Source organism: Colobus angolensis, unplaced genomic scaffold (genome assembly GCF_000951035.1).
Source record: "Colobus angolensis palliatus isolate OR3802 unplaced genomic scaffold, Cang.pa_1.0 Scaffold324, whole genome shotgun sequence".
Lineage (NCBI taxonomy): Eukaryota > Metazoa > Chordata > Mammalia > Primates > Cercopithecidae > Colobus > Colobus angolensis.
Window position 1 is genome coordinate 318060 of NW_012116533.1, and position 19533 is coordinate 337592.

The window sequence follows — 19533 nt, forward strand, 5'->3', positions numbered from 1 at the left end:
TGGTCTCGATCTCCTGACCTCGTGATCCGCCCGTCTCGGCCTCCCAAAGTGCTGGGATTACAGGCTTGAGCCACCGCGCCCGGCCAAACTGACATTCTAAGGTCACACTTCAAGGAACTAGAGAAACAAGAACAAATCAAACCCAAACCCAGCAGAAGAAAGGAAATCACCAAGATCAGAGCAGAACTAAATGAAATTGACACAAAAAAAAAATTACAAAAGATAAATGAAACAAATAGCTGGTTCTTTGAAAAGATAAATAAAATTGATAGACCATTAGCAAGATTAACCAAGAAAAGAAGAGAGAAAATCCAAAGAACCTCAGGAAGAAATGACACAGGAGATATTACAACTGACACCACTGAAATATTATTCAAGGCTACTATGAACACCTTTATGCACATAAACTACAAAACCTAGGAGAGATGACTGAATTCCTGGAAAAATAAAACCCTCCCATCTTAAATCAGGAAGAATGAGACACCCTGAACAGACCAATAACAAGCCGCAAGATTGAAAAGGTAATTAAAAAGTTAACAACAAAAAAAAAGTCTAGGACTAGATGAATTCACAACAGAATTCTACCAGACATTCAAAGAAGAATTGGTACCAGTACTTTTGACACTATTCCACAAGATACAGAAAGAAGGAGCCCTCCCTAATTCATTTTAGGAGGCCAGCATCAGCCTAATACCGAAACCAAAAAAGAAAACTGCAGAGCGATATCCTTGATTAACATCGATGCTAAAATCCTTGACAAAATACAAGTTAACTGAATCCAACAACATATCAAAAAGATAATCCACCGTGATCAAGTGGTTTTCATACCAAGGATGCAGTGATGGTTTAACATACGTAAGTCAACAGATGTGATATACCACATAAACAGAATTAAAAACAAAAGTCACATGATCATCTCTATAGATGCAGAACAAACATTCAACAAAATTCAGCATCACTTTACGATTAAAACTCTCAGCAAAATTGGCATACAAGGCACATACCTCAATGTAATAAAAGCTGTCTATGACAAACCCACAGCCAGCGTAATAGCGAATGGGGAAAAGTTGAAAGCATTCCATCTGAGAACTGGAACAAGACAAGGATTCCCACTCTCACCAGTCCTCTTCAACATAGGAAGTCCTAGCCAGAACAATCAGACAAGAGAAAGAAAAAAAGGACATCCAAATCGGTAAAGAGGAAGTCAAACTGTCACTCTTTGCTGGCAATATGATCGTTTACCTCAAAAACCCTAAATACTCCTCCAGAAAGTTGCTAGAACTGATAAAAGAATTCAACAAAGTTTCCGGATACAAGATTAATATACACAAATCAGTAGCTCTTCTTTACACCAACAGTGACCAAGCAGAGAATCAAATCAAGAACTCAACCCCTTTTACAATAGCTGCAAAAAATAAAATAAAATAAAATACTTAGGAATAGACCTAACCAAGGAGGCGAAAGACCTCTCTACAAGGAAAACTACAAAACACCGCTGAAAGAAATCATAGATGACACAAACAAATGGAAACACATCCAATGCTCATGGATGGGTAGAATCAGTATTGTGAAAATGACCATACCGCCAAAAGCAGTATATAAATTGGACGCAATCCCCATCAAAATACCACCATTGTTCTTCACAGAATTAGACAAAAACAATTGTAAACTTCATTTGGAACCAAAAAAGTGCTCGCATAGCCAAAACAAGACTAAGCAAAAAGAACAAATCTGGAGGCATCACACTACCTGAGTTCAAACTATACTGTTAAGGCCGTAGTCACCAAAACAGCATGGTACTGGTATAAAAGCAGGCACATAGACCAATGGAACAGAATAGACAACCCAGAAATGAACCAAAATACTTACAACCAACTGATCTTAGATAAAGCAAACAAAAACATAAAGTGGGGAAATGACACCCTTTCCAACAAATAGTGCTGGGTTAATTGACTAGCCACATGTAGGAGAATGAAACTGGATTCTCATCTCTCACCTTATACAAAAATCAACTCAAGATGGATTAATGACTTAAATCTAAGACCTGAAACTATAAAAAATCTAGAAGATATCATTGGAAAAATCCTTCCAGACATTGGCTTAGGCAAGGATTTTATGACCAAGAGCCCAAAAACAAATGCAATAAAAACAAGATAAATAATTGGGACTTAATTTAACGAGCTTTTGCACAGCAAAAGGAGCAGTCAGCAGAGTAAACAGACAACTCACAGACTGGGAGAAAATCTTCACAATCTACACATCTGACAAAGGACTAATATCCAGAATCTACAACTAACTCAAACAAATCAATAAGAAAAAAAAAAAAAAAAAAAAACAAAGAAACAATCCCATCAAAAAGTGGGCTAAGGACATGAATAGACAATTCTCAAAAGAAGATATACAAATGGCCAACAAACATATGAAAAAATGCTCAGCATCACTAATGATCAGGGAACTGCAAATCAAAACCACAATACAACACCACTTTACTCCTGCAAGAATAGTCATAATCAAAAAATCAAAAAACAGTAGATCTTGGTGTGGATGTGGTGATCAGGGAACGCTTCTACACTGCTGGTGGGAATGTAAACTAGTACAGCTACTCTGGAAAATAGTGTGGAGATTCCTTAAAGAACTGAAAGTAGAACTACCATTTGATCCAGCAATCCCACTACTGGGTATCTACTCAGAGGAAAAGAAGTCATTATACAAAAATATACATATATATTTGCACACGCATGTTTATAGTAACACAATTCGCAATTGCAAAATCATGGAACCAACCCAAATGCCCATCAATCAAAGAATTGATAAACTGTGGTATATATATACAATGGAATACTACTCAGCCATCAAAAGGAATAAATTAACAGCATTTGCAGCAACCTGGATTAGATTGGAGACTATCATTCTAATGAAGTAATTCAGGAATGGAAAACCAAACATTGTATGCTCTCCCTGATGTGTGGGTGCTAAGCTATGAGGATGCAAAGGAATAAGAATGATACAGTGGACTTTGGGGACTTGTGAGGAAGGGTGAGAGGAGGGGCAAGGGATAAAAGACTACAAATAAGGTGCAGTGTATACTGCTTGGGTGATGGGTACACCAAAATCTCACAAATCACCACTAAAGAACTTACTCATGTAACCAAATATCACCTGTACCCCAATAACTTATGGAAAAATTTAAAAAAACAAGCGAACAAAAACCAAAGTGTGCTATCCCATACAATGGAATATCATTTGACAATTTTAAAAAATGGCGTACTGATACATGGTGTAAAATGGATGAACCTTGAAAACATTAGGCTAAGTGAAATAAGCAAGGCACAAAATAACTGTGTATCATATGATTTCATTTATATGAAATGTCCAGAATAGGCAAATCTGTATAAAGAGAAGGCAGATTAGGTTTTGCTAGGGCTTGGAGGGAGTGAGAATGAGGAATGACTGCTAATGTGTACAGTTTCCTCTAGGGGGAAATGGAAAATTTTCTAAAATTAGATTGTGATGATGGTTGGACAATCCTATGAAGATGCTGAAAACATTGAATTGTACACTTTAAGTGGATGAATTGTATGGTATATAAATTATATATCAATAAAGTTATTTTAAAACAATGCACATTTTTGAAAATCTACAAAGTTTCTACTAATAACATGTAATGTTTTTAGTTGTCTTTAAATTACTGTCTTTATTTTAGGATGTTTTTTAGTTCTAGAATCTTGAGATTTGATGAACAAATGGGTGTTATTTTCCTCACAATTAACTTTGGACACATTTTAAGTAATTGTATGTGCTGTGATTACTAGAACTACATATGCTGTGCTAGTATGGAATAGCATGATTTATGAATCATTTTTTCTTTAATATTTCTTTAATATTTTGAGCCACTTGTTGGCTCATTGGGCTGATGTTTGGAGCAATTTGCTATTATGCCTACCTTGGGTGGTAAAGGATAGTATAGAGCTCATTATCTTTTAAGTTTCGTTCATATTCTTTTTCTCTAAGTTCATCATTACCTTAGACATACTGCTATTGAATTTCATGTGGCGGCTTTGGCCTGCTCAGGCATCCTTGAGCCATTATTTATCAGTTTGTTACTGTTAGCTTAACATTTCACTACTTGGAAGAACTAAATAACATGCAAATTTGAAGGTCTTACTGTATAATTCCTTTTCTAGATAATTAAAATGTTAATAGTTGCTCAATGGATCTAAAGCTTCAGTTATGCACAATGAGTAAGTTTTACAGATCTGTTATACAATGTGGTGCCTACAGTTAACAGTACAGTATTGTTCACCTTAAAATATGTTAAGAGGATAGATTTCATGTTAAGTGCTCTTACCACAACCCCCCCTCCCCCACACACACACAAGAACATGAAGAAATTTTTGGAGGTGATGGATATGTGTAGTACTTTGATTGTGCTGATGGTATCATGGGTATATGCATATATCCAGACTCATAAATATAGATTAATAAAGTTTTAAAAAAAGTATCTCTGCATGTACTTTTAAATTTCCCTCTGTTAATATTCTGGATCTAAGATAGAACCTATTTATGGTTTTATTCATGGTCCTTAATCTCCAATTACAGATAATGTTGTAAAAACATTAACAATTATATGGGGACCATGACTTCCAAGTGATGGACTACTGTTGTAATATTCTTCTTGCCATAAAGCAAGATATGATATTTACTCTTTCTCCTCAAATATTTTCCATTTGTTGTCTTTTTTTTTCCCCCAGTGGCAATGCTTCTTTAGTTTTACAGTGGAATGTAAGAACAAAAGTGTTTAGCTTTCTTACCAATAGATGTCTTCTATTCTGTAAAGTTTATTCTGAATTTTAGGTTATAGTATGGAATGGAGGAGAAGATGCTATTACTAAGACATAGTAGAGATTGGCTATGATCCAAATACCATTAAATTACAATTTGAATCTTAACAACAAAGAAGATATCAAATGACTCCCTTTTCTACGTGATACAACACAGTGACCTTGAAAGCAGTTTCAGGCTTGTCTTTCAGTGTTACACTGTAGTCATTAGATAGTTTCACAATGGTAAATGTGACTTACTAGGTATGAGATATTTCATTTTCAGAATTATATCAAAGCTTGACATTAGAACAGATGTAGATATTTGCAGCTGTGTGTCTGAGTCATTCAAATCGCTTCTACCTAGAAGTGCAAGTAGATTTGAATTTTCCTTTCCCAGAGTGATTTGCAAGATTTGTGTCCAGTTTGTAGATTTTCTGAGCACTGTCTTCTTTATCTCTTCTTGCTTACCTTTTTTGAAACTCATTGTTTTCCCTGCATGTGTGTGAATAATGAAAGGCTAGATAAAACTTAAGCTAGCAAATGTCAGTGTTTTTTTCAGAAGCCCTAATAAAATATTTACTTTATTTTTAAAAGGTACTTGGTTTGAAGGAGTAGGGCCATAAGAGTGATTACAGAAACAGTATTTGGGGGCAAGTGCTGGCTGAACTTAGAGATTGGGCTTAGAGTAGCCCCCCCTTACCATGGGGGATACATTCCAAGACTCTCCATTGGATGCCTGAACTTGTGGATAATACCTAACCTTTTATGTACTGTGTGTTTTTTTTCTGTCTGGTAACAGACAGCTACTAAGTGACTCATAAACAGGTAGTGTTTATAGCGTGGATGTGCTGGGCAAAGGAGTAGTTTAGGTTTCAAGAGGGATGGAATTGGACAACATGAGATTTTATCATGCTACTCAAAATGGTGTGCAATTCAAAACTTATAAGTTATTTATTTCTGGAATTTTCAATATTTTCACAACACAGGTAACCGAAACCATGGATTGCAAAACCATGGATAAGGAAGAATTTCTGTACTTTTAGAATTTAATGTACTTTAGTATCATAAATAATCCAAAGTTTGCCTTCTGCCTTTCAGATTTACCACTAGCAGAATATTGGAATTTTTTTCTTGTTTTTTATTTTGGTACATACATTTAATTTGTTCATGAATAACAAAAAGAATCATGATAGTTTATTCAAAGGTTTCCCATGTAAACATCTAAGATGGGACCAATTCAATCCAAAATTTAATTGTATACCTATTATGTGCCTCAAAATGAACTAGATATTTAATTTACAAGGTTCAGAAAAAATATATATATTCCCAGCCCAAGATTCCTAATTTTTTAAAAAATAGGATGTAAGAAAAAAAAGACTTTAGTTTAAAAAGCTGTTACCATAATGCAGAAACATGAGTCACAAATAGATCTGACTCACCTGCAAGTGTATGTACTAAGTGAGGAAGGAAGCATTCAGTAGGTGATGTTGAACACTAGCACTTTATTGTAAAGATCATGATCTTCATGAGCAAAGCAGTAAGTCCTGCAATAGAGATTTAGTGTTAAGGTATATGTTGCCATTGTTATTGGGAAAAACTTGTTTTAATTGTGAAAGTGGGTATGAATTCTTCTAAGGCTCTATTGGAAAAAAATATAATGCAAATATTCATTGAGCAAAAACGGTTATACATATGTGAATTATCTCTTACCCAAAATAAGCTTTCAATGTAATTAAGGAGTTAAGACTTGCATATATGAAGCCATTGTAAACATGACAGAGTTAGAACCTACCCTAACCTTTTGGGGTAAACTCTCTTTGTCCAGGAATGCTTCATGGAAAAAATGGGATTTTTCTTTTCTTGTTAAGAGGCAGGGTCTCACTCTGTTATCCAGGCTGGCCTGCAGTGGCATGATCACGGCTCAATATAGCCTTGACCTCCTAGGCTCAAGCCATCCTCCTACCTCAGCCTCCTGAGTACCTGGGACTACAGGCATGCGCCACTGCACCCAGCTGATCTTTTAATTTTTTATAGAGACAGAGTCTCCCTTTGTTACCCAGGCTGGTCTTAAACTCCTGGGCTCAATCCTCCAGCCTTAGCTCCCCAAAGTGCTAGAGCCACAACACTCAGCCAGAAATGGGATTTTAGATGTCCACTGAAGAATTGACAGACTTCCTTATGTTACAGTGAAAATCACCTTTTTCAGTAGAACCTACTATAGCTTTTGGTTGGCATGTGTACTGGAAGCAATGAATTGCATTATGGCACAGTAGGAATGGTAAACACAGGTTCTGAAGTCAGACTGTTTGACTCCAGATTCGGATTTCACCACTTACTATCTCCATCACTGTAACATGGGGATAATAACAGTATCGTTCTAATAGGGTTGTTAAGGATTAATGAGAATTAATGAGAATAATACATCTACATACTGTGCGAATAGTGTGAACTATGTAGTCTGATTGACTACATAGCTGATTGTAGTCTGGTTCGAATCCCAGTTAAAAACCTTAGGCACTTGGCTTCTCAAGATTCAGTTTCCTCATTTATAAATGGAGATAATGAAGACTAACTCACAGGATTGTTGTGATGATTAAATGAAGCAATTTATATCAAGTTCTTACTGGAGTGCCTGACATAGAATAAAAGCTCTGTAAATAATGTTATGTTCTTATACAATCTAAGCCATGTAGAGACTTCAATATTATCTTTTTATTCATGTTTTCAGGGTGAGCCTGGTCTGCCTGGATACCCAGGGAACCCTGGTATCAAAGGTTCTGTGGGAGATCCTGGTTTGCCTGGATTACCAGGAACCCCTGGAGCAAAAGGACAACCAGGCCTTCCTGGATTCCCAGGTAAAATTTCTTCTCTTAAATGCTTCCTTCTTTCCTTTCTTATCTACTCCAACCAGTATCACAGAGCAGCTTCTTATTTGGCAGACTTATATTTTATTTCCCAATTGGATACTGACTAGCAACATAATCTCAAACTATCTCTTTACCTTTTCTTTGCCCAAATTTGTTTCTATATAAAATGAGGATGAATATTACTGACTCAGCAGGACAACATCCTGTGGACAGAAAGACTGTTTGGTGGAGCATTTTTCAATCTTTGACTGCTAGCCACAAATCACTTAAGAAGCCTTGCTATTTTTGTAGGTGATAATGTATACTTCCAAGCCTCTGCCTGCAGCTGATTCTCTTAGAAAGGTATGCCCAGGCACACAGCTGGTAGCGGTTGGTAGAACAATCATACAGTTCCTTCAAATGACAAGGATTGAGTCATTCAAGTAAGAGATAAGTACTATAGTCAATTATGTAGCCTGAACTAGATTATTATAGTACCTACTCGTTTAGGGTTGAATTTATTTTTCGTTTGTTTTTTGAATTACACAGTGGCATGGATGAATGAATCTTTCCTTTTTATTGAAGTGAAGCGTACATATAGTAAAGTACACTTAAGACTATAGATGAGTTTTTACCTAGGTATATATATCTTTGAATTTACCATATGTATCAAGATATAAAATAGTTTCTTCATCCCATGAAGTTTACCCGTGCCCCTACGCCCCCCAACCCTGAGGTAACTACTACTATGACTTCTGTTACCATCAGTTAGTTTTGCATGTTATTGAAATTCATATAAATGAAATCATACAGTGATCCTTGTGTCTGGCTTTTTTCAGTCATCATTATGTGTAAAAGATTCATTTATTTTGTTGCATGTGTCAGTAGTTTTTTCTTTATAATTGCTATGCAATATTACGTTGAAAAATGTACCACAGTCAATTACACATTCTCCTGTTGATGGCCTTTTGCGTTGTTTCCAGTTTGGGACTATTATTTTTAAAAATGCTATTAACATTCTTTTACATGTCTTTTGGTAAACATATATATTGATTTCTCTTAGACAAAAACTTAGTAGTAGAAATACTGAATCACAGGGTAGGTGTACATTGAACTTTAGTAGATACTGCCAAACAGTTTTCCAAAGTGGTTTGTAAATTAGTTTCAACAGCAATGTATGAAATGTCCAGTTCTCCAATTGCCCATGTCCTCACCATCGCTGGGTAGTGTTGGTCTTAATTTTATCTGTTTTGATGAGTATGTAGAAGCATCTTGCTGAGATTTGAATTTACGTATTCCTAATGAATAATAGTATTAATCACCTTTTTATTATACTATTGGCCGTTTGGATAGCATCTTTTTGAAGTTTCTTCTCAAGTACTTTTGTTCATTTTTTATTGAATTGTCTCTCCTTTTTCAAATAGATTCAGAGCAGTTCTTTATATACTCAAGATATGAGTCTTTTGTCAGATGCATATATTGCAAATCTGTTCTCTGTGTCTCAGATTTGCCTTTCCTAATGCTGTTGTATAATGAACAAAAGCTGTTAATTTTAATAAAATCCACTGTGTCAATCTTTCCTTTCACGGATGGTGATTTTTTTATCCAATTCAATAAATATTTGTCCGCTTGAGGTTATGGAAATAATCTCCTAATTTTTATAACATGTTTAATGTTTAAACTTTTATATGTGGCTTATGATCTATCTCAAATAAAAATATTTTTACCTTGTGAGGTAGGGATCAAGGTTCATTTTTTTTCCAACACAGTTATCCAATTGCTCTCTACGCTATTTTTTTTTTAAGAACCTAAACACATCCAATAAATTACAGTCACTCTTTTGTTAGAAAGCCGAATGCTATATCTATACTCTGTGTTATGTTCCAATGGTTTATTTTCTATTGCTGCTTTAACACAACACTAAATTACTGTAAATTTATATTAAGCCTTGAAAAATGGTAAGTGCTAGAACTTTGTTTCAATTTTTTAAAGCTTGTCTTGGCTATTCTAATTTTTTTTTGCAGGGGAAATCAGTTTATCAATTTCCATTTAAAGTATCTGTAGGGATTTTTAAGTTTGCAATAACTCTCTAGGTAAGGTAGAGGAGAATTGATATTTTGACAGTATTCAACCTTCCAATAAAATGAACATGTTATCTCTCCATTTATGTAGGTATTGAGTTTAATTTAACAATATGCTGCACTTTTTGTTTTATAAATCTTGAACGTATTTTATTAAATTTATCTCTGGAAATCTGATGCTTTCTGGTGACATTTAAATCGTATTGTTTTTCCCAGTTCATCTTCCAGTTGTTTCTTGGAAGTACATAGAAATAATTGATTTAGGAATATTGAAATAATATATGAGAAAATTGCCAATTTCACTTTTTAAAATTCTGAGTTTACATAATTTTTTGTTTTATAAAATATCACCTCAGATATTTTTATTACTTCTTTTTCATTTCTTTATACCTTTTATTTCTTTGTCATGCTTAATTGCACCAGTTAGGACCTGTAGTGCAGTGTTTAATAGAAGTGGTTGTAGTCGACATCATTATCTTTTTTCTAAACTCAGAGGACGAATAATTGCTATTTTTCCATTAAACGTAGTGTTAGTGCCAGGGTTTTGGTACATATATTTTATTAAATTAAGGAAATCCCTTTCTATTCCTACTATAATGAGAATTTTTATAAAGAATGGATGTAAGTTTTATCAAATTCTTTTTCCGAATCTACAGAGATGATAATTGTTTTTACTCCTTTGCTCTTGATATGGTGAATTACACTGATTGATATTTTATGGAAAAACAAGCCTGTATTCTTGGGATAAACTCCAAGGTGGTCATACTGTATACATTATCTTTAAGTATTATTGGACTGGATTTGCTATTTTTAAAAAAATTACATACAGCCGTGAGAGATATTGTCCTATGATTTTCTTTTCTCATAGTGTCTTTGTCAGTGTTTAAGTATAGGGATTTGCTGGCCTCATGACCTGGGAAGTAGTCCCTCTTTCTCTATTTTTTCTTTAAATGTTTCATAGAATTCACCAGTAAAGGAATCTGGATCTGTAGTTTTCTTTGTAGAAACCTTTTTAAATTACAGATTAAAAGTTTTTGTTATGTTACTATTCGGATGATTTATTTTTATGTCAGTTTAAATAAATTGTGTTTTTCAAGGAAATCGACCATTTCATCTAAATTGTCAAATTCATTGGCAGAAAGTTGTTGATAATATCCTTGTTTTGTCCCTTTAATTTCTGCAGGATGTGTACTGAAGTCTGCATTTCAACAATGTTTTGATATAAGTAATTTTAAATTTATTTCTTTATTTTGATCAAGCCGCCTAGGCATTCATTAAGCTTTATTAATTGTTAAAAATTAACTTTTGTAAGTGATTTTCTCTACTGTTTGTTTTTTCTTCCACTGATGTCTGCTTATATCTGTATTATTTCCTATCTTCTACCTTCTATGGATTTAATCTTGCTGTTCTTTTTCTAGCTTCTTTACCTGGAAGCTTAAATCATAGATTTTTCAGCTTTGTGTTTTCTAATAGATGCATTTAAACACTTAAATTTCCATCTAAGGAGTGCTTAAACCAAATCCCACAAATTTTGTTCTTTTGCCTTTTTCCTTTAATCATTCAGTTGAAGATATTTTCTAATTTTCCTGTTGATTTCTGTTTTTCTCCATAGATTATTTAGAATTGTGTTGCTCAACTTACAAATATTTGGGGACTTCCCAGATATCTTTCTGTTATTAATTTTTAATTTGATTCTATTGTGGCCAGAATACATATTTTGTGTGATTTAACTATTAATACTTATTGAGACTTATCATATGGCCAAATTTAGGGTTTATCTGGGTGAATTTTCCTTGTACCCTTGAAAATAATTTGTATTCTGCAATTGGTGTATTGCATAAATGCCCATTAGGTCAAATTCGTTGGTAGAGTTATTAAAATCTTGTGTATTCTTACCAACTTCTTGCCTAATTGTTTTATCAATTACTGAGAGGTGTTAAAATTTTCAATATGATTGTAGAATTTTCTATTTCTCCTTTTCTCTCTGTCAATTTTTTGCTGTATGTCTTTTGAGATTTTTTTTTAGGTATATATAAATTTAGGAAACTTATGTTTTCTTGAAGAGTTGACCTTTTTATCATTATGTAAAGACCCTCTTTATATTCATAATACTCTTTTCTTTGGATTTTTCTTTGTCTGATATCAGAATAGATACATCAGATTCTTGATGCTTAGTGTTAGTACAGTATAACTTTTTCTATATAATTTTTATTTTTACGTGTCTGTATATTTAAAATGTTTCTTAGGGATAAAATACATTCATATCTTCTTTTCCAGTCCAACAATCTTTCCCATTTATTCTGAGTGTTTAGTCGATTTATATTTAATGTGTGTTGTTATGTTTGAATTTTAGTCTGCCACATTGCTGTTTGTTTTATGCTTCTTCTTTGTCCCTGGTTTCCTGTTCTGTTTAGGTTCATCAGATATGCTATGGTATACCATTCTATCTCCTCTATTGGCTTTTACCTCTACTGGCTTTTAAGCTCTCCCTCTTTCTACTATTTTTAAATGATTGCTCCAAAGATTTTAGTGTGCATTCATAATTTACCACATTCTGCATTAAATTAATGTTATGTGACTTCACATATGATGTAAGATTCTTACAACAGTATAATTTTATTTACATATAATGTTCTTTTGTGTGATTGTGTTCATATATTTTATATGATTATTATATAGGTAATAAATTTTACAATTGATTGCAATTACTATTGCTTTAAATAGCCTTTTCTAAAGAATTTAATATGAGAAACAAACCCAATTTTCATATTTACCAATATATTTACATTTCTACTGTTCTACCCTCCCATGCAGCAGACTTCTATTTGGTATCGTTCCCTAAAGCCTGACGTTCTTCTACTGTCATTTATTGTAAAATGATTTTACTGGTGACAAATTCTCTCACCTTTAATTTATCTGCAAATATGTTTGTTTTAGTTTCATTTTAAATAAATTTTTCACTGGATATAGAAACCCATTTTTGATATTTGTTGCCTTCAGCACTTTAAATGTTTCTTCCACTATTCTTTTGGTCTCCATTTTTCCTGATAATAACACATCAATTATTTTTAATGTTTTGCTCCTTTATATTATGTCTGGCTTTTCTCTGGATGTATTTGAGATTTTCTCTCTGTAATTGGTTTTCGGTAGTTTATTTTTGTTGTGGTTAGTTATGGTTGTATTTATTTTGCCCTCTATTTATTGATATTCTTGAATCTGTAGGGTTGTTATTTTTTAATAACTTTGGAAAATCTCAGCTATCGTTTCCTCATATATAGTCATGTGTCACATAACAACATTTTGGTCAACAACAAACTACGTATATGGTGGTGGTCCCATATGATTGTCATGGAACTGAAAATTTCCTATCACCTAGTGATGTCATAGCCATAGTAACATTGTATCACATTTATAATGTATTTTTACTGTACCATTTCTAGGTTTAGATATACAAATACTTACCATTGTGTTATAATTGCCTACAGGATGCAGTATAGTTACATGCTATATAGGTTTGTAGCCCGGGAGCAATAGGCTCTACTATACAACCTAGATGTATAGTAGGTCATACCATCTAAGTTTGTGTAAATATACTTTATACGTTCACACGATGACAAAATCGCCCAACAACTCATTTCTTAAAACATACTCCAGTTGTTTTAAGTTGTTTTAAACATACTCCAGTTGACACATAACTGTATTTCTTCTGTCATATTTTCTCTTCTTCTTTTGGAATGCATATTAGATCACTTGATACTGTATCACAGGTCACTGAAGGTCTAGCTATATTTTCCATTTTTATTCTCGCTGAGGTTTAATTTGGATGGTTTTTATTCATTACCTTCAAATTTACTGATTTTTTATGTGTTCAATAGTCTGTTAATCACCACAAAATTTTTAATTTCCATTTGGTTCTTTTAAGAGTTATCATATTTTTCCAGAAATTCCCTATTTTTTACTCATTATATACATTTTTGCCTATAGATTATTTAACATATTTATTATAGCTGTTTTAAAGATCTTTTCAGCTTAGTCCAAATTTTCAGATATTCATGTGTCTATTTCTATTGGTAGTTTTGTTTTTCTTGAATAGTCACCACATATTCAAGCTTCCTCCAATATGCTAATTTTTATTGTATACTGAATGATGCGGATAGTATAGTATAAAGATTCTGGATTCTATTAAATTTCTTGAAGAATGCTGAATATTGTTCTACCTGGCAGTTCAATTCCTGGTATCAACTTGATTCTGCAGTGATGGAGTTTTAGGTTCTGTTATAGCAGGGTTACTTCCAATGCCCTTTGTCTTACATGTATCCCTTGGACTTGGCATATGGGCTTTATGTGTGGTTTTTCTGGGGTAATTTCCTTTAAAAAAATTTCATTTGGTATTTCTTATAGTGAAGTCTGTGGCAACAAATTGTCTTAGCTGTCATTCATTAGAAAACATTGCCATTGTGCTTGCATTTGTTATTGAGTTACATAGTAGACAGAATTTTACGATCTCCACCCCAAGATTTCTGGCCCCTGGTTATTTAGTCAAAAACCAATCTCCTTAAGCTGATAAACAACTTCAGCAAAGTCTTGGGATACAAAATCAATGTGCAAAAATCACAAGCATTCCTATACACCAATAATAGAGAGCCAAATTATGAGTGAACTCCCATTCACAATTGCTACAAAGAAAATAAAATACCTAGGAATACAACTTACAAGGGATGTGAAGGACCTCTTCAAAAGGAACTACAAACCACTCCTCAAAGAGATAAGAGAGGACACAAACAAATGGAAAAACATTCCATGCTCATGGGTAGAAAGAATCAATATCGTGAAAATGGCCATACTGCCCAAAGTAATTTATAGATTCAATGCTATTCCCATCAAGCTACCACCGACTTTCTTCACAGAATTAGAGAAAACTAGTTTAAATTTCATATGGAACCAATAAAGAGCCTGCATAGCCAAGAAAATCCTAAGCAAAAAGAACAAAGCTGGAAGCATCACGCTACCTGACTTCAAACTATACTACAAGGCTTTTATCACCTAGTGATGTCATAGACATAGTAACATTGCTAAGGAGAGAATCCAGCTCAGCTGTGTCCAGAATATTACCTACAAAAATGGTGAGATAATAAATGGGTATTGTTTTAAGTCATTAACTTTGGATTAATTTGTTATATAGCAAGAGAAAACTAATGCACTACCCTTTTGGTCATTATTTAAGTTTTTACTTCCCTCCTAAATATGCTTGTTAGTATTTATTTTAGGGTCTTTGAATAGTTCCTTTTTGTATTCTGTCAAGTTTTTAATTATAATCAGTGAGAAAAAAAAGGCTGTAGTGGGTTTATTCTATCTTGGCTTGCCTCAGAAGTGTTTAGGGATAAATTTAAGAAAATATTTTCTTGGTGTATTCACTGAAAACTATAAAACCTGCTATGATAAACTTTTAAATACCAAAATAAATGAAGAGATAGATCATACTTATGGAATGGAAGATCAAAATTGTTAGGAAGCCATTATCCTTAGTAAACTAATTCAGGAACAGAAAACCAAACACTGCATGTTCTCATTGATATGTGGGAGCTGAACAATGAGAACACATGGACACAGGAAGGGGAATAAAACACAGTGTGGCCTGTGGAGCAGGGTGTGTGGGTCAGTGGGAGGGAGAACATCAGGAAAAATAGCTAAGGCATGCTGGGCTTAATTCTTAGGTGATGGTTTGATAGGTACAGCAAACCACCATGACACATGTTTACCTGTGTAACAAACCTGCACATCCTGCACGTATGTACCCCAGAACTTAAAACAAAAAAAAAAGATGCCACTTGCCTCTAAAGTCATTCGTGGATTCAAAGTGATTCCAGTTAATAACCCAGCAACCTTTATTTGGTAACAGTTGACAAATGGTTTCTAAAATGTGTATGGAAATGAAAGGGACATAGAATATGCAAAACAATATTAAAAACAAGGCCGGGCTCAGTGGCTCACGCCTGTAATCCCAGCACTTTGTGAGGCTGAGTCAGGCAGATCACGAGGTCAGAAGTTCGAGACTGGCCTGGCCAATATGGTGAAACTCTGTCTCTACTAAAAATACAGAAATTAGCTGGGCATGGTGGCGCATGCCTGTAATCCCAGCTACTTGGGAGGCTGAGGCAAGAGAATTGCTTGAACCCGGGAGGTGGGGGTTGCATGAGCCGAGATCACGCCACTGTAATCCAGCCTGGGCGACAGAGCGAGACTCTATCACAAAAACAAAACAAAACAAAAAAAGAATGTGTGGTACTTGATAAGGATTGAGAAATAGATCAGTGAAACAGAATATGGAGGATAAAAAAGACTAATATACAGTAAATTGACTTTTGATAAAGGTATCAAATAAATTTTTTAGAGAAAGCAAATTCTTTTCAACAAATGGCCTTGAAACATCTAGATATTCATATGGGGAAAAAGCGAAACTTAATTCATAGATTACATGAACAGAAAAAAATTGTTTTTAATTGGATCTTAGCCTGAACATAAAAGCTAAAACCATAAAGCTTTTGGAGGAAAACTTAGATAGATATTTCCATGACTTGGCATAAGCAGATTTTCTTAGGATACAAAAAGCAGTACCTGTAAAAGAAAAAAATTGATAGATTAGATTTAAATTTTTAAACTCTTTTTATCAGAAGACACCGCTAGGAAAATGAATAGGAAAGCCACAGACAAGGAGAAAATATCTGCAAAACATACCTGACAAATTACTAATATCTAGGATATGTAAAAAACTTCAATAACTCAATAATAACAAGACATATTATCCAATTTTGAAAAATGGAGAAAACTTTGAACAGATATTTCACAAAAGAAGATATACAAGTGGCCAGTAATCACGTGAAAAGGTGATCGGTGTCATTAGCCATGAGAGAAACGCAAATTAAAACCACAATGAGGTAGTTCTGCATACCTACCAGAATGTCTATTATTACAGCAACTGATATCATCACAAAGGTTGTGCAAGGATCTGGAACAACTGGAATTTCCACACATTGTTCTGAGTGTGAAATGGTTTGGCAGTTTTTAAATAAAGCACAACATATAGCTACTCTTTGATCCAGCAATTCCACTTCTTATTATATACCTAAGATAAATTAAGGCAGTGGTCTACAAAAAGACCTGTGCAGAAATACTCATAGCAGCTTTATTTATAATAGATAAAAGCTGGAAAAAAACAGGTTTTTATAAATAGAAAAATGGATATTGTAATAACCAAAACCTGTCAATAAACCAAAAGACCAGCAAGAGGAATAGATTTTGTAAATTATGGTATGTTCATATAATGGAGTCCTACAAATTCTACCAGTATACTATAGTGGTAGTTATTTTTATGTTTATAAATATATAATAATGCCAACTTCAGGACAAATGAATTAAAAACATAAAATTATTATTAAAAATAGCCAGCAAACACCAGCATCTTTTGGGTTTCTTTTTTTTCTGCACTGTTTCTGTGCTAGCACTATAAATTGTAAGTTTGAATTGTAGCTTTTAAAGCAATGCAGTTTTTCTTTCATTTTTAAATTGAGCTCTTTATTCTAGGAACCCCAGGCCCTCCTGGACCAAAAGGTATTAGTGGCCCTCCTGGGAACCCTGGCCTTCCAGGAGAAACTGGTCCTGTAGGTAAGCATGAAAAATAAGAGTTTGCTGTTTTATAAAACTAATGCATATCATATTCAGTTTGGGAAAGTCAAATCCTGTTCAGCTGTGAACATTTTCAACACAAGGAAATAGGGTGTCCATTCACTTAACACTGCGTGTTAGGTACAGAATGAATAACTTTTAATAAAAAGTAGTTAAAACTGGCTGGGCACGGTGGCTCACGCCTGTAATCCCAACATTTTGGGAGGCCGAGGTGGGAGGATCACTTGGGGTCAGGAGCTCGAGACTAGCTTGGTCAACATGGTGATATCCCATCTCTATTAAAAATACAAAATATTAGCCTGCTGTGTTGTGGTGGGGGAGGGGCCTCCTGTAATCCCAGCTACTCGGGAGGTTGAGGCACGAGAAGTGCTTGAACCCAAGGGGTGGAGGTTGCAGTGAGCCGAGATCACGCCATTGCACTCCAGCCTGGGTGACAAAGCAAGACCCTCAAAAAAAGGACTTAAAATTGTCATTATGTGACCTTATTTTCTAGGCCCACTTTTTCCAGGGAGAGTTAATTCAAGTGTCCTAGAATACAAGCTTTGATTTTTTTAGAATGGGAGGCTGTAGTAAGTTTGTTTATTGATTTCTAAAGTAAATAACTTCTCTTGGCCCCATATGAGGCCTATAATTCACCCCACCACCCTTCGCACCTTACTCTCTTAGATATTCTGAAACCATATTAAAATGAATAACTGAAAGGTTTCAGATGCTGAGTGACTATTCCTTATTTTCATTATCCTCCTTCATATTTTTATAACATTTTGTGATCCAAAGGAGTGTCTCAAAAGCACCCTGTTTCTTTTGGATAAAGAAGGGAGCATATGGAAGTAAAAGGGAGTTGGAATTGGAAAACTGGGTGTAACCTGCTGTACTCAATTTTTTAGGTGGTGGAGGTCGTCCTGGGCAACCAGGGCCTCCAGGCGAAAAAGGCAAACCCGGTCAAGATGGTATTCCTGGACCAGCTGGACAGAAGGGTGAACCAGGTGCTGTATTTTTTCATTTTTCCTGTCTTTCTAATTTTCTCCGTGTTGAATTTAACTTGCCTTTTTATTACCCACAGTGAAATTATATCTTCTTTCTTACTAAGCTACTACACACTTTCCCCTTTTCCTAGTTACCATCTTCCTCTTCATCCTGAGAATATTAGCTCATGTATCTTGATCAAGTTGCCTTCTTCCTATGAAAAACTCCATATCTTTTCTTGTCTAATTTTTCATATCAAAAAGAAGTTACCTAGCTTTTGCAAATTTCTCTGTGGTTTACTACGCAATCTGTATTTCATCTATATTTTTTTCTTGTAAGCATATAGATATATTTAACATTCATCACGAATAGAATATATGTTTAGATAGTTTTCTCATGTTAGAATTGTAGTTCTATGTTGGAAATAAGTCTTCTGTATGTTTCATATAATATACATTGCTGCACTTAATGAAAACCTCAATGATCTAAAAATAATTTGGCCTTGTTTCAGTTTTTATTATCCACTTGAGATTTTTGTTTTGTTTTGTTTTGTACTCTGACAGGTCAACCAGGCTTTGGAAACCCAGGACCTCCTGGACTTCCAGGACTTTCTGGTAAACCTTAATAAAACATGCTATATCAATCTATAAGAAAATGAGAATATTTCCAAATACATCTATTTTTCCATCTCCACCATTTACTATCGTAAAATGCATGTAAGAACCCAGAAAACTCAAAGCTAGTGTTAACATTAAAACATTTATTATTTAGCAACTTAGTTTAAGGAGTTGTGTTAAATAAAAATGTATCCTTAAGGAAATTTACATGTAGATATCTCTTCATTAAATTCATAAATAAATGCTGAGGAAATGATAAAGAAAGAAGGCAAAATTGCAGCAAGATAAGAAAAGTCTGTAGAAATATATGTCAATAATAAAAATGTTTCCTGAAAGTTCAGTCTTAATATATGTTTTGCATATTTGCTCCCTCTTTTGTGCTTACTCTTACTGTAAGCACCAAATAGTAGGAGGACTGAATGTACATACAGATATGTATGTTTATGTTCTGAAATGCCATTGGCCATTTTATGGAGACTTTTCTCAAACCATACACATATCTCCTAGAAGGTCAGAT

General features: G+C 34.1%; 1 protein-coding gene across 2 annotated transcripts in view; it reads left to right on the forward strand.

Moving 5' to 3' along the window:
- Nucleotides 1-19533, forward strand: part of COL4A5 (collagen, type IV, alpha 5) — a 304873-nt gene that overhangs the window by 236016 nt on the left and 49324 nt on the right. For both annotated transcript variants that reach the window (XM_011951663.1, XM_011951664.1), the window contains exons 37-40: nt 7552-7678; nt 17332-17412; nt 18321-18419; nt 18963-19013. In XM_011951663.1, coding sequence (XP_011807053.1) covers nt 7552-7678; nt 17332-17412; nt 18321-18419; nt 18963-19013 — 358 coding nt within the window. The remainder of the gene's footprint in view (nt 1-7551; nt 7679-17331; nt 17413-18320; nt 18420-18962; nt 19014-19533) is intronic.